The sequence below is a fragment of the Macadamia integrifolia genome, chromosome 6 (genome assembly GCF_013358625.1).
Source record: "Macadamia integrifolia cultivar HAES 741 chromosome 6, SCU_Mint_v3, whole genome shotgun sequence".
Classification (NCBI taxonomy): domain Eukaryota; kingdom Viridiplantae; phylum Streptophyta; class Magnoliopsida; order Proteales; family Proteaceae; genus Macadamia; species Macadamia integrifolia.
This window is the reverse complement of record NC_056562.1, coordinates 36812993-36829769: the sequence shown is the minus strand read 5'-3', so window position 1 is coordinate 36829769 and position 16777 is coordinate 36812993. Positions and strand designations below refer to the sequence as shown.

The following is a 16777-nucleotide window of genomic DNA, read 5'->3' as shown; positions in this document are numbered from 1 at the left end:
ATTCATTCCTGTGTCCAAACACCACTTTCCAGGGACAAATCCATCTGGCCGGCGTTTCAGTATGATTTCATCCACTTTCTGAAGCAACAGATTGCCTTCTTGAAATGGTCTTGCAAAGACTGACCCACTTAGTACCATTCTTTTATAATGAGACAGATTGAGAAAATTTGTTTCCATGTCTGAAGGGTTGTTCCATTCAATGAACCTCAGATCATTGTTTGCACTAGTGTTCTGAAATTCAGGGGAGTTGCAGAGGACTGTATGAAAGTAGGATTCAAGTGGGTAGGCCACATTGGTGAAGTACATGAGTAGTTTCCTTGGGAGGTTGTCCCACCCATGTACACAGTAATCCATGAAGGCTCTGCTGAGAATGAACCATGGAGAACCTGCACAAAAAGATAAAACATCAGCAACCACTTACCTAAGTGTTTATTGGTGAGCTCCTAAAGGTCCTACAGAAACTGACCTCCATAAATCTGGAAGGCATCTGGTGTTGCTCGGACTTCAGAAGCAAAGAAAATCTGTGTATTCTCTTTAAAATAAAGATTTGGGTCCATAGCAATGTGATTAATCCCTTGCCTCCTGCACCAAATTCATTAACACAGTAGAACATAAGCTTCCCGTCTTCGGCCTAAAATCTTGAAACTATTTCCAGTCGGATAATTATTATAAGAATCTTCTCATTGCTTCTTTTGTTGATGTATATGTTAGATTTTACAGGTGAGAAGATCTGCAAAGGAGACAGATTAGTACTTACTTCTTCCACCCTGAGTTAGTAGAGTAGTCGATGAAGTTCAGATCCCTTGGTAAGAATGTGAAGGCATGAAGGAGATCTGCAAAGAAGATAGTGTGTTTTCAAACATGATGACTAACTGAGTTCATGGTTCACATCAACACCATTTGATTTGGTTGATTTCTTTCAAGGTTTCATCTGTGAAATAACTTGGGAGAAACTAAAATGTGAATATTCTCAATAAAATGTCGAAATCACCCTAAATGAGAAAGAAACCTTGGAAGGTGAACATGCTTACTAGCTTCCTTTTCCTGATAGAGACATTCTAAGATCAAGCTTCCATTGCCAAGTTATTGACTACTAAATATATAGGGCAGAGTGGACCCATGGAAACCTGTTAGTGTTTCTAAAGGACTCGGTTCAAGTCATTACAGAGCTTAATGGAGGGAAAGGCTAACACAGCCCAAAGACTCCAAACTGAATGATCTATTGAAGAAGCTTCATCACATAATAAAATTCCTGACAAACTAATAAAAGCTGATGCTTGACAGTCCTAAAATCAGAAGAACTCAATAACTTGGTCAATTCTGTTCATGTTTTTCTTTTCCTTTCGGTAAATACATCTACATGAGTACCAAGAGCCATATTCCTACCAAACAGTGATCATATTCAGCTTGATTGATGCAGAGATGGCTCTTAAAGCCAACAATTGGTGCCAACTACAAAGATGCAGAGTTCCATCAAAGGATCAAACAGAAATATAAACATTATTACCTGTTTGTGACAATAGGCTTGTAGTAATTTTTTCCTTGGAAGAGAAGATTAAATTGAAAGCGATCGAGTTCAATAATTGGAAGAAAGAAATAGTGAAAATGGAGTTTTGTTTTAGCATCTTACCATCTTGAGACATAATTGGATAATCAGAGGCACTTAGTGGGATATACCAATCCCAATCCCTATTGATCCTTAGAAGTAGGGAAGCGGCATGAAGTGTTGCTGCAAGAGCTGAGGATCCCATAAGGTTAAGAGGGTAACTTCTGCCAACAACATTAACATTTCCAAAAGCTCGAAAGATCATTTCAGATTGAACTGACAGAGCTAATTTGCTTCTTTCATAATCTGAGGAACTAGCATCAAGACTCAAAAGGTACTGGTTTCTAGGATGATAAACTGCCTTCAACAGCCTCAAAATCTTCTCATTATCCCCTTTATGACCAGAGATCCAGTAAGCGAGAACTGGTGGGAAGCCAGACCCTTTTAATACAGCTGGAGCCGCAAACGAAAACTCAATGGTGTCATTGCTTATCTCCGAAAACTCACCATGAAAAAAAGAACTGTAAAAAGCTCCCAACAGCACTAAGCCCAATGCGAAAACAAGAATCCCACAAGAAAAACCCAAAATCCCTGAAGTAATTCTGTATATCTTCATCTGTTTTCGCCGCAAACCAATCCAAAACTAATGAAATTCAGATATAGAACTTTCAAACTTGTTGAATTTCGAGCAGAATTTATCAGGAATAGTTCATGAAGATCTACTCCATCCCTGAGCAGTCAAAATTGCAAACTCTAATTCCAGATGTGATTTAAATCACCAAACTAGTTCATACCAACCAAATTGAATGCTTCAATTGATTCACAACTGCCATAATATGAACATGATTTCTAGAAACAGAAATGAAAAAAGGATAGAACATCACTTTCCAAACCTTATTAATCCAATACTTAAATGCAACAAAAATGAAGCAAAAACAGATACCACTATCATAGTAACAGAGCCTCAAATCCACAACAGCACCAAAGACAGATTGCCCACTCCAATCTAACCCACCAACAGCACCAAAGAAGCCAAAGATCAAACACAGCTTGTGCAAAAAATCAAAAACCCATCGATGATAATAAGCAAAAGAGAAGAAAGGGTCTGGTTTCTTTTATGAGAACCAGTCACATTTGGACTCTAGAAGAACAAAGGATAATCAATGGTAATAAAGTCAGGTTCAAAGGAGATAAAGTATTGAGAAGGTATAACTACCTCACCTAATTCTATAAAAACTGCTGTTGGTGAACTAAACAACAAGAGATAGATATTGAATATTCAAATTATGACTATTTGCTACACATGACAGAGGGACCCATTTAAAATAGGGGAAGGAACCTGAGAGAGCATGACATAGGGACCCTTGAAAACAAATGAACCTGAGAGAGAGAGAGAGAGAGAGAGAGAGAGAGAGAGAGTTTGGAGGTTGGTCTTTTCTTCTAGTTGAAATGTCTCTGCTGCTGCAGTGCTGCCCATGTGAAAGGGACTCGTTGAAAATAAAGGAGGCGTGTTTTATTCGGAATCTAGTTGGTTGTTTGAAAAAATAAAAATAAAAAAATAAAAAAATAAAAAAAATAAAATTCAAAAAAAGTGAGGTAATGGGTTCCTCAAAAGTCAGATCTTCCTTCTACTTGGGAAATATTATCATTCACATACTCCTCTGGAAGAATCATGAATTCCCCATTAATTGTTGACAAATGCAAAAGTTGGCTGTGATAACATTCCAAGTTTTGCGAACCGACCGGGCTGGACCAAAAATTCCAAGGGTCTGGTCATCCTGATTTAACCCTCTTTTTTTTTGGTGGGGGTGGGGGTGTTGGGGTTGTGTAGAAATTTAACTGGGTTTTCACTCATGCAAACTCCTAGACAAAAAATAAGGAATGATAAGCCTAACCTATCTTCTTATAAAATCACCCATGTGATGGAAAGATCTCGCACCTATTTCACTTGTCAAGTTTCAATTTAAAACAATATTAAGAAAGCATCTTAGGGCTGAGTTGTAAGTGATAAATTAAATTTTATTAAAAAATAAATAAATAAATTTCATGAACAAAAAATGGCATTCATGAGATTTTATTGAACTCTTTTAACCTTTTACCAACATTTTAAAGTTCAACTTTTAGCTGGTCCTCATATATTCCCCATTTTTCTCCAATTTTGATAGGTTTTCAAAGTGAAATTAATTTTAAAAATAGAACTAAATCCCATTTCTATGAAATGGCATTCTTGAATTTTATTAAACTTATTTAGCCATTTCATCTCCTATATTGTTAATTCCAGGCTGATTTATGTTTGCTTGGGTGGTTTTTGATTGCCCCTCATATATACCATCCATTTCCTCTAGTTTTTGTAAGGTTTTTGATATATAATTCTACCTATGGTGAGACCATAGAAAAACTAGTTTAATTTGATGATCTTGTTTTAACTATACTTAAAAATTAGATTCAATCAACAATGATTATGGTGGATAGAATTGTTTAAATATTGCATTTTTTTTCTTTTGTTTTGATGATAATTAAAAATAAGTGTTAGGTGTGGCTGCTTATAACCGGAGTTTACTCTTGGACCTAAACTGTAAAACAAGACGAATTTGAAAGATTAGTTCCCCGTTAAGAAAAAAAAAAAATATTGATAACCAGACATGTGTCTCACAATGTACTTAAATGTATGATTAACAGATTAAGCATGTTACTAGTTTGATGAAAACCCTTTATTCTAGAAACACAAATGTTTTTCAATTGAAATATTATCCCTGAAGTATCATCTTTAGTGGCAAAGGATGATGTACTAATCCAGATGACAAAAGCATGCTTATATGATAAGAATTTAATTTGTATTAGTCTAGTTGTTCTATAATGTGTATATGATATTATATACTAACATATTTTTTAAGTAAAGTTTAAGTATCATATCAGATGATTAAGATGAAGTTCATCAAACATATCATCAAACATATCAAAAGAAGAAAGAGTTCAAGCAAACAAGTCAAGAAAATTAAAGTTGATCAAGCAAAAAACGAAGCTCAAATAACGAAGTTGAAGTCTTGATCACAAGTTGGAATATTCACCAATCTTGGACCTTGCACATGCATGAGCCTTGTGCATCGAATGCACTATTTTTAATGGATTCCAATACTTAGAAGAAGCTAGGCACCAAAGGGAAAAGTAGGTCAAGATCAAGCTTCACAAGACAAAAGATAAAATTTTATAATTGCTTGGTCATATGTAATCTGATGTAATGCTTCTAGAAGTGCCTTACAAATGATAAATAATCATCTATAAGTTGAGAAAGTCAAACAATTTCTTCAGGAGAAAAAAGTTGACCACTTAAGAGAATAAATAGAGTGGGCAGCGGCCTGGAGTGTGTAACTGAATTTGTAAAAAGTCAAGGTGTGATTTCACTATTAAAATGATTGGATTCGATGCACCTAGAAATGAGAATAACAATATATCTTCGAGGAAATATTTTGTTCTTGAGAGACTAGGAATAGAGATTCCTCACTTAGATTAGGTCTGAGTCCCACACACTAAATATATATATTACTTCGTTTGAATCAATCCAGCAACAAGATCGAGTTCAAGCCAAGTTATGAATCAAGGAATATGTGAGACACCCCAATCTATAAAATGATAATATTTTCAAACTAAACACATTATGATTTTCCTGTGACTTAATTTATCAAAATTTACAACATAAACAAAGAATTAAATAAAGGAAGGAATGAAGATTTTCCTCGATCCAAGCACTACAAAAAAGAAGTCAGTCTACAAACCTAACTAAATCGCATGCTATTTGATATAATAGAGCCATATGAAATAAAATAATCTATGTTAGTATAACTTCCCTTATATTAACATAGAAAGTAAAATCCTATTTAGCCTTAAGGAGATTGCTAACTTGGCTTAGAGGTCACTTTTTTTTCTTTTAAAGGATTGGACTCTACATGCTGGAATTGGGATTGGACTCTATTTATAGCTGAGGGGTTCCGTTTATGGAAGTTTTCCAAGAATAATCATTCCAAATCATTAGATCTTGACGAGATATCTCATTTTGAGCTTTAAATGTTTTGCGTATGTAATTTTCAAAAAATAAATCTAAAATCTAAGAAAAAATATGTTTAGCTGTATGCATGCTGTTAAGTGGGAGTTCACAGAGTTCACATCCTCTATAGCGAGTGGTGAGGTTTTGTGAGCATTGGACGATTGAGAGTATCTGGGCACATGCTCAAGGGGCTCCCAATCATCCAATGCTCACTATACTGGTGCAGCGACTACAAATGATTTTCACACATATACAAGAGCATGCCACCGCCACCGCCACTATTATGACAGTTGGACCAGGTGCCGTCTAGCAGCACACTTGGCTTGCGTGGCAGTCTTATCCAATAGGTATGACTGGATTTCAGTCTGTTCCGGACTGGTATAAGATGATCCGATTGGGTTCAATCTGATTTTTTTTTTTTTTTTTTATTCTAATAATCTTGAAAAGTTGAAAAATCATAAGTTTTAAACTAAAAGTATAAAAACATTTATCTGTCAGATTTCTACTTAACGCCAACAATGCTTTACAAATAAGTCCAACCGGCATGGTCCTAAATGTTTTGTTAAGTAAACTTAAGAAACTAACCATATGCCCCCTTCACATTTATCACTGTGATAAACAATTGGGTTAAACAGTTACGTTCATATCTCTCTCTCTCTCTTAATAAAAAGAGACCGATACAAGGCCCAAAACAAAAACAGCTCTGGGTGTAAAATCCACATCCCCTTTGAGTCGAATTATGCCGCAGGCTCCACTCTTGATGGACGAGCATCTAACATCGGTTTTTTAGGCTACCAACTTTCTTATTGGAGATATTACCATTGTGCCCATTAAGAAGACCCAGTTCATCACTTTGACCCTGTTTGAATTTGACCGCATTGATGGAGTGGGGTGATTTCCAATTGTGATTGAAACCTAAGGCCAGCGTCAGAATACCCTAACCATGTTAAGAATCCAACTGGTACCCTAAGGAAACCCTAAAATCGCCTTAGGGATGTGATAGATACAACTATACTAGATTGTAAGTTTGCGTTGAAGCCGTTCAAACGTGTATGATGTCACCGTATGGTAAGCCACTTTATCATGGTGGTTTAACTAGTTCATATTTAAATGACATATAGAGTATAGGGTGGATTTTAGGGCAACCACATGAGTGTAACTACACGTGGCAGACAGTAATATACATGTAATTTTTTTATTAAATTACATGATCGAATTGCTGTTACTAAATCCTAATATAAAATTCCCTCTCTCTCTCTCTCTCTCTCTCTCTCTCTCTCTCTCTCTCTCTCTCTACTGTAAGGAATGTTTTAAACATGGAAAAAAAAAGGGGCTAATTACACAAAATCTTCAGCTCCAAATATGGTTACTAAGCATTCTTGTGATATTATCACGATTAGAAACAGAATATAAAAAATTGTCATAATTAAGACAAACAAAAAGATTCTCAAGAATCAATAAAATCAAACTTTCACTAAATTAATTTCTATATATAAAGAAATCAAACCCTTAAACTCATCTCAACCTTAAAAGCTTCTCTATAACCTTCTTTATTTCTCTTCTCAACCTTAAAAAGCTTCTCTATAACCTTCTTTATTTCTCTTCTCAACCTTAAAAAGCTTCTCTCCACAACCACTTTATTTCTCTCATTATGAGGAAGAGTAGTAGGGGTCGTCAAAAGATTGATATCAAGAGAATTCAAAACGAAGATCATAGACAAGTTACCTTCTCTAAAAGAAGGAATGGGCTCTTCAAGAAAGCTAGTGAGCTTTGCATCTTATGCGACGCTGAGACCGCCTTAATCGTCTTTTCTCCGGCCGGTAAGGTATACTCCTTTGGCCATTTATCTGTTAATTCTGTGATTAATAGGTATATTGATCAGATTCAGAACATTAATGATGGTGTTGGAGGTGGTGGTGGTTCTTTGGCACTTGTTGATGCTCACCGGAGCAATGTGGTTCGTGAGCTTAGCCGACAATTTACGGAGGTTTCCGATGAACTTGTTGTAGAGAAGAAGAGAGAAGAGATACTAGAGATGAAGAAAGAGAAAGTTGCACCAGAGATTTGGTGGGAAGAACCAATTGATGAACTTGATTTGCATGAGTTAAAACAATATAGGTTGGCTATGGAAGAGCTTAGGAAGAATGTGATAAAGAGAGCTGATGATTTGGCTATGGAAGAAGCTTCTTCACTATCTTCTTTGTTAGCTATAAATTCAGTTCCTTTGGGAGTTATTCCTGCTAGAATGGATGAAGGTAGTACTTCTTCAAGTGTTGTTCCTCATGGGTTTCATTTAGATTTTGGGTATGGGAACCTTTAAAAGATGGTTTTTAGTAATTGAACAGTTAAGGGTATAGCCAGCTAGTTTATTTTTATTTTTGAAATAAATAGAGGTAGTTAATGTTAATCTGGTGCACCATTGGTGTTGTTTACTTGTAGGTTGGATCTCTTAATTTAACTACTTTCATTATTTGATATAGTTAGTTCTTTCCAAGTTACAATTTTCCTCTGCAACTAATTTGAATTTTTTTTTTTTTAATTTAATGTACAAAATTTTAATTACTTTCCTTCCAAAGTTTTTGGGAGGGAGAAAGAGACACAGATTCTCTAGGAAATACAGTCTGGTTTGAAAATTTTCTTTCCATAAATTTTTTCCACATGTGGGATTTTGTTAGCTTAGCTGGATAAACTGCCTTCAGCAGATCTCCTTTATGACCAAAGATCTTTTTTTTTTTTGGTAAATATGACCAGAAACTCAACGGTGTCATTGAAAAGGGTTGAAATCGTCTGTAATTCCTATCTCGTACAATTTCGTGAAATACCACCTTGAGGCGGTGACATGTGTATTGATACCAATACAATGGCCCAGATCTGATTTAAATGTCTTTTCACTGATTTAATGTTTTATTAGTTGTACCAGATCTGGGCCATTGTATTGGTATCAATACACGTGTCACTGCCTGAAGGTGGTATTGCACGAAATTGTACGAGATCGAAATTGCAGACGATTTTTATCTGAAAAGTCACTATGAAAAAACAGAAGTGTAAAAAGCTCCCAACAGCACTAAGCCCAATGCAAAAACAAGAATCCCATAAGAAAAACCCAAAATCCATGAAGTAATTCTGTATATCTTCATCTGTTGTAGCCACAAACCAATCCGAAACTATGAAATTCAGATATAGAACTTTCGAACAGAATTTATCAGGAATAGTTCATGAAGATCTACTCCATCCCTGAGCAGTCAAAATTGCATACTAGTTCATACCAACCAAATTGAATGCTTCAATTGCTTTACAACTACCATAATATGAACATGCTTTCTAGAAACAGAAATGAAAAAAGGATAGAACATCACTCTCCAAATCTTATTAATCCAATACTTAAATGCAATAAAATAAAGCAAAAAACAGATACCACTATCATAGTAACAGAGGATATTTTGAGCTTCAAAATCCACAACAGCACCAAAGACAGATTGCCCACTCCAATCTAACCCACCAACAGCACCAAAGAACCCAAAGATCAAATACAGCTTGTGCAAAAAATCAAAAACCCATTGATAAGCAAAAGAGAAGAAAGGGTCAGGTTTCTTTTGTGAGAACCAGTCACATTTGGACTCCAGAAGAACAAAGGATAATCAATGGTAATAAGGTCAAGTTCAAAGGAGATAAAGGCTGTGTTTGGCATGTATTCCCATTCTGAGAATTCACATTCTCATTCTCAAAATGCAGAATACATTCTTAATTCAGAATACCTAAGCATTTCGTCGAACAACTTGGCCTACCATTACTAAAAAAAAAAAAAAAGAAGAAAAAGAAGAAGAAGAAGAAGGTGCTAGTTGCAGCTAAAATCACCCACAGTTCCCCCACCTAGACCTGCTCTGGATCACAAGCCCAAAATCTCCTGTCGGCGTAGATCTCTTCCTCTTCATCAACCACCTCCTCAGATCCAACTATGACTCCAGTGAACAGACGGCGGTTGAGAGAGAGAGGAGCAGGTTCAATCTTCAATACTCGAATGAGTATGTAGCACAGCGAAGAGAGAAGACTACGTTCAGTCTTAAATAGTAGATGCATGATTTTAGTAGAGGGAGAATGTGGAATGGGCCTTTTGGTGCATTCCAGAACAAGGTCCGTTCTTGATCTCACTCTCAAAAATTGGAATGAGAATGCATACCAAACAACTTTTCTGTCCTTTCAGAATGCATTCTATACCCAGAATTAACAAACACAACCAAAGTGTTGAGAAGGTGTAACTACCCTCACCTAATTCTGAAAAAACTGGTGTTGGTGAACTAAACAACAAGAGATAGATTTTGTATATTCAGATTATGACTATTTGCCACCCATGAGAAAGGGACCCATTGAAAATAGGGGAAGGAACCTGAGAGAGAGCATGACAAAGGGACCTTGAAAACAAATGAACCTCAGAGAGAGAGAGAGAGAGAGAGAGAGAGTTTGGAAGGTGGTCTTTTCTTCTAGTTGAAATGTCTTTGCTGCTACCCATGTGAAAGGGACTCATTGAAAATAAAGGAAGCGTGTTTTATTTGGGATCTAGTTGGTTGTTTGAAAATAAAATTTAATTTAATTTAATTTTTTTTTCAAAAAAAGTGAGCTAATGGGTTCCTCAAAAGTCAGATCTTCCTTCTACTTGGGAAATATTATCATTCACATACTCCTCTGGAAGAATCATGAATTCCCCATTAATTGTTAAACAACTGCAAAAGTTGGCAGTGATAATACTCCCAGTTTTGCGAACCGGCCGGGCTGGACCAAAAATTCCAAGGGTCTGGTCATCCTGATTTAACCCTCTTTTTTTTTGGTGGTGGGAAAGGGGGTGGTGAAATTTAACTGGGTTTTCACTCATGCAAACTCTTAGACAAAAGATAAGGAATGATAAGTCTAACCTATCTTTTTACACAATCACCCATGTGATATAAAGATCTCGCACCCATTTCACTTGTTAAGTTTCAATTTAAAACAATATTAAGAAAGCATCTTAAGTCTGAGTTGTAAGTGATAAATTAAATTTTATTAAAAACTAAAAGAGAAAATAAATTTCATGAACAAAAAATAACATTCTTGAGATTTTATTGAACTATTTTAACCTTTTACCAACATTTGAAAGTTCAACTTTTAGCTGGTCCTCATATATTCCCCATTTTTCTCCAATTTTGATAGGTTTTCATAGTGAAATTAATTTTAAAAATAGAACTAAATCCCATTTCTATGAAATGGCATTCTTGAATTTTATTAAATTTATTTAGCCATTTCATCTCCTATATTGTTAAGTTCAGTCCGATTTCTGTTGGCTTGGGTGGTTTTTGGCTGCTCCTCATATATACCATCCATTTTCTCTAGCTTTTGTAAGGTTTTTGAGATATGTTACTACCTATGGTGAGACCATAGAAAAGCTAGTTTACTTTGATGATCTTTTTCTAACTATACTTACAAAATTAGATTCAATCAACAATGAGTAGGGTGGATAGGATTGTTTAAATATTGCATTTTCCCTTGTGTTTTGATGATAATTAAAAATAAGTATTTTAGGTGTGATTGCATGCAATTGGAGTTTACTCTTAAACCTAAACCATAAAACCTAGTAAATTCAAGATATTAATTCCTCGTTAGCAGAAAAAAAAAAATATTGATTACTAGAAATGTGTCTCACAATGTACTTAAGTGTATGACTAACTGATTAAGCATGTTACTAGTTGATAAAAACACTTTATTCTAAAAGCACAAATGTTTTTCAATTGAAATATTATCCCTGAAGTATTGTCTTTAGTGGCAATGGATGATGCACTGATCCAGATGACATAAATATGCTTATATGATTTGAATTTTGTATTATTCTAATTGTTTTATAATGTGTATATGATATTATATTCAATCAAAAGAAGAAGAAAAAAAGTGTATATGATATTATATACTAACATGTTTGTTAAGTAATGTTTAAGTATCATATCAGATGATCAAGATGAAGTTCATTCAACATATAAGAAGAAGAAAGGGTTCAAGCAAACAAGTTAAAAAAAATTAAAGTTGATCAAGCAAAAAAAAAAAAAGGCTCAAGCAAATTATGCCAACAAAATTGAAGTTTTGATCATAAATTGGAATGTTCAACAAATCTGGTGCGGGGGCGTAGGTTCGACCGGATGGACAGCGACCCGATGGGTCGAACCGCTATTTGAAGTATATATATAATGTACTGTTGCTTGTTGAGAGTCATTGTATTCTAGGGTTTTCACGAAGCTAGGGTTTCAGGGCGAGTTCTTCCTCGCCGCTGCTAGGGTGTAATCCTTCTTCTGCATAGTGAATCATCTTCTTCTTCGCCCGAGGACGTAGCACACCACCCTGGTGTGTGAACCTCGTTAAATCTCTGTGTCGTACGGATCTATTGTCTCTCTTTATTTGTGTTTCTTGGTGTTTGATCTAACACATTTTTTATGGATTCCGATACTTGGAGGAAGCTAGGCACCAAAGAGAGAAGAAGGTCAAGATCAGGCTTCAAAAGACAAAAGATAAAACTTTATAATTACTTAGTCATATGTAATCTTATGTAATGCTTCTAGAAGTGCCTTAAAAATGATAAATAAAAGTCAAAGAATTTCTTAGGAGGAAAAATTGACCACTTAAGGGAATAAACAGAGTGGGCGGCTGACTGGAATGTAAGTGTGTAACTGAGTTCGTAAAAAGTCAAAGGTAAGATTTCACCATTAAAAGGATTGGGTTTGATCCACCTAGAAATAAAGATAACGAAATATCTTCAAGAAATATTTTGTTCTTGGGAGAGTAAGAATAGGGATTTGTCACTTAAATTAGGTCTAAGACCCACACATTAGACATATATTACTTCGTTTGAATCGGTCTGACAATGAGATCGAGTTCAAATCAAATTGTGAATCAAGGAAGATGTGACACCCCAATCTATAGAATAATAATATTCTCAAACTAAATGCATTATGATTTTCCTTGATTTAATTTATAAAAAATTACAATATGAACAAAGAAATAAAATAAATGAAGGTATGAAGACTTTCCTCCATGCAAGCACTACAAAACAAAGGTTAGTATACAAACCTAATTAAATCGCATACTATATAATATAATAGAGTCATATGAAATAAAATAATCTAGGTTAGTATTTATCATTAACATAGAAAATAAAATCCTAATTTAGCCTTAAGGAGGTTGTTCAGTTGGCAAAGACTAACACCTCAAAATTTATATGTCATATGTTTAACTCTCCTTGGGATTTAACCAAAAAAAAAAAAAAATTACAAACATATAATATGATAAGAATGCCATTTTATACAATAAAAACCTTACATTTGATAATAAAAGAAAATAATCTAATCCTCACATAAAAAAAATATTTAATTGTAAAATAATTGTAAAATAATCTTAAATCTAAATGATTCTATCTTCTAATAATGAAAATATAATATTTTTTTAAATAATTAAAATATAGTGTAGTTTGATTAAAATACCCCTACATGCAAAATCCAGTCTAACATTAAAAAAATGATAATAATAATAATAATAATAATAATAATAATAATAATAATAATAATAATAATAATAATAATAATAATAATAATAATAAATAACATACTCTATTTGAAAAAAACAAAAAACTTGTGATCCATATTCTTATAGGGAAGAAACTACGCAATTTTTACTTACATAGTCAGAAGATACATCCATAAAAATTATGTGATCATTATTTACTCGAAGTCAAAAAATATCGATGAAAAATTATGATCCGTATATACAAAGGTAAATACTCATTTGGAGCTAAAAAAAGAACATTGATAAATCTTCATGATCCGTTATCACACAGGGAATAGACTAAGTAAGATTTACTCATAAGGTCCAAAAATGTTGATGAACTCCTATGCTCCATAATTAAATAGGCAAGACTATTGTGATCATACCCACACAAACTCGGAAAACATTATAAACCTATCATCTGTACTCATATGAAGAAGAGACTGACTGATGCTTACTCATAATGCTGGAAAATATTGTTTTTATTTTTCATGCTTTTCCTTTTCCTTCTTTTCTCTTTACTTGCCAGATTCAACTGTAAAAGCTTTTGATTGGAGGGTTGGGATTAATCAAAAGGATACCATCTTAATATCGAGCCGAACCAAGGTCCATACTCAAAAAGATTCTTATAGTGGAGATATTATGCTTTTTACAGATTGAATCACCGCCTAAATTAGTGTCTAGGATCCGTCAATATGACTCCATGTATAACCTTAACATGGATTATTATAATTATTATTTTTTTCTTGATAAAAATCCTAGTATGGATTAATTAAAACCATAGATGGGTACGTATCGAGATACAATCTGAGGGAGGTCTTAAGCACTCTAGCCTGCTTGACTTTATAGTAGATTTGTTTGGATGATTAATATTGGATACGTCTTGAAGTCACCACAGTTGGAAGATCACTTTCTGATCCCTGAGTTTTATAAATAGTGCCAGATCTATTAATATTTTGTTATTAATAGATGCTAGAAGCATGCGTGCAATAAATATACTTATAGATGAATTCTCACATTGAAAAGGAATTTCTCCAAAATCGAGCTATTTGCTTGAATTAGGATTTGGTCCTATTTATAGTTGAGGGGTCCCACTCTGTTTTATGGAAGTTTTCCAAGAAGAATCATCCCAATTCATTAGATCTTGAGGAGATATCTCATTTTGAGCTTTATGTTTCATTTAATTTTTAAGAAATAAAACCAAGATAGAAAAAAAAAAAAGGCACAATAAGGTGTGAAAACCAATGAATGACATATGATCATGCCGTGCATGTCATTGATAAGATCAGTTGAGGTAGGGAGTAGACAAAATCAATAAACCTATAAAAAGAAAGCTGAAAGCCCAACTAACATTGGAGTGGAGCACCTCAAAACAAATAATTAACCCTATTTTAATGATGCATAATAGACAAACAGTTGCTTCCTTGGTCAAAGATCTTTTGAAGTATTATAAAGTAAATGCGAAAATCAAGACCCAATTTATAGTTAAATTGAAATATTTTAAAATCCTCTCTCAAATATGGCTGCTGCATTGTTGAAAATAGAATTTAACGAAATAACAAGCAAATGAGCTTATTTTCAAACCATTTTATAATACAAGGGTTATTAGAGTAAAAACCATCAAACCATGAAAAATGGATTGATTTCAAGGTTGTTTACTAGTCAACCATACTGCTATTTTCAAAATTTCTCCAAGATGATTCAAGTTGTTAATTCGAGGCTAGAGAAGACAACCTTAACCAAAATCGTTTCAAACATCCATAAGGTGACCAAATGAGTCCTTTACACAGGAGATTCACGAATGGTTCAATCGAAAAAAATTAGACATAAAAGTTCTAAATGAATAATTCAAAAGATAAATTCCGTTAAGGGTGGATCTTGTTGTAATCAAAGTGGCGAAGTACTACAAACTTGAAACCTTCTTTTGATGGCTCTCTTTGTTATTCCGAAAAAAAAGTTATTTAAGTTAGAACTCAAGGCCATAGCTTAGACTCAGCTTACCGTAGCCTGGGCCTAGAAATCTCAGCTATGTCATGTTTTGTGAGTTGAAAAGTCCAGCCCAAGCCCGACTAGCCTCAAGGTGGGCTCGGACTCTCTGAGCCAAACTTGCTACCCTATTAATTACATGCAATCAGATTTTTCCATTAATTAATTTGATGCAATCAAATCTTTAATCTTTACAAAACCTACAAAGGTGGTGAATGTCATGTTAAGTTGGGTTGACTCAGAAAATGTTGAAGCCTAACCCATCTTGTATTGGCCATTTGGGTTCAACAGCACACTGGTCAATCATAACCTTTTCCAATCGGAAAAAAATTGGCTGCTGCCCAAGTTAGTTGCAATTCATGTTGGCAGCCAATGAAATGGAATAATTTATCTTTTTCTTTGGGTTCACAAATATCCTCTTGGGATTTAGTACTTTTGAAAATACCCTAATGGATTATTTCATTGGCTGTAAGCAAGGATTGCAGCTACTTGACTGCAACTCGGCCAGCAGCTAAATTTTGTCCTTTTCTATCAGTCTCACTTCGACCCCTAAATTCAAAGTTCTACAAATTCTAATCATGTATAAACATTTGCACAAAGAAAAAAAAAATTCATGTATAAGCATTGAACTATCAATTATGCCTATAAGATAATATAGGCTTTTGGTTGACCATTGACCATTGACCATTGAACAAATATTTTTCTCCCGCTTTGTTTATTTCTATCTAGTGTGAGATCATTTGGGTCGCCATTGGTGATGCTATCAATTTCTTACACTAAATGGGTCCTTCTACAAATCACCTCCCCTGTGTTTTTTGATGTGATTTCTCACATTGGCAACTTCTCTCTGTTCATAAATTATGGGAAAGAAATTGATACACTATCCTTTTATATTGTTCTCATATACGATTAAAAGGGAATAAGAGTTATAGGAAATGTTAATTCAGAAAACTCATATCATTAAATGAGAAGAGAGAGATAGACAAAAGGTGGTGCTAAATTGGGATTTAGGCTATGTTGGAGCTTAATAGACAAATCAATTTGACTCCCTAATTCTTCTAATAGGGTCGGCACTTTCGTTTTTTTTTTTTTTTAAATTGTCAAAACTTGAAAGAACCATCTGAGTGGAGAATTTTATTTCTACTTGGGTTGTAGGAGCTTTCCTCATATCCAGGCTCATAGGCAAAGAAATAGAATAATTCACTTCCTTTCTTCCACTACGTTTTAATATTTTCAAAATATCTTTGAAGATTCAATTTCTTTTGCCTGGGAATCAAATTTTATCACCCAACTAAGGAATGGATGGAGTCTCTTACTACATATTGTGAAACACAACACTTCACTAACCTGGGATACAAATCATACTAGGCCACCTCTCTCTCTCTTACTTAGGTAATAACAAAAAACCATAGAAAGAGAATGTTCAAAAATAAAAAAGCAAAAACCAATTCCTATTAGGGGGGGAATTGTTAACCCCTCAATGGCTCAAGAATAGGTTAACGATTATATAGCAAATTTGTCACCTTTCAGACACAAACCCTGAAGACCCGCTCACAAGAACTTTGTTAAAGGAAACGAAGGGTCTCCCTTAAAACAACAACTAATTGCTATATATAATGAAACCAATCAATTAAGCCCTTTAAATACCC

At 34.3% G+C, this 16777-nt stretch overlaps 2 protein-coding genes across 2 annotated transcripts; one reads left to right on the top strand and one right to left on the bottom strand.

Annotated features, from left to right (window-relative positions):
• On the bottom strand, positions 1–2980 carry LOC122081382 (beta-glucuronosyltransferase GlcAT14A-like; the record flags this gene model as incomplete). The annotated part of the gene is given in 4 exon segments (XM_042648487.1): positions 1–386; positions 467–582; positions 758–833; positions 1631–2980. Coding segments are annotated over 4 exon segments (1110 nt in total), but the record flags the coding sequence as incomplete, so codon positions are not given.
• Positions 2981–7229: 4249 nt separating this feature from the next.
• Positions 7230–8022, top strand: LOC122080914 (agamous-like MADS-box protein AGL62). Its single transcript, XM_042647796.1, has one exon. The coding sequence runs from the start codon at positions 7240–7242 to the stop codon at positions 7906–7908; it is 669 nt and encodes a 222-aa protein (XP_042503730.1). The 5' UTR covers positions 7230–7239; the 3' UTR covers positions 7909–8022.
• Positions 8023–16777: the final 8755 nt, after the last annotated feature.

Bases quoted from the DNA above. Each gene is read 5' to 3' on its own strand.
- LOC122080914 (XM_042647796.1), top strand. From the start codon at position 7,240: ATGAGGAAGAGTAGTAGGGGTCGTCAAAAGATTGATATCAAGAGAATT.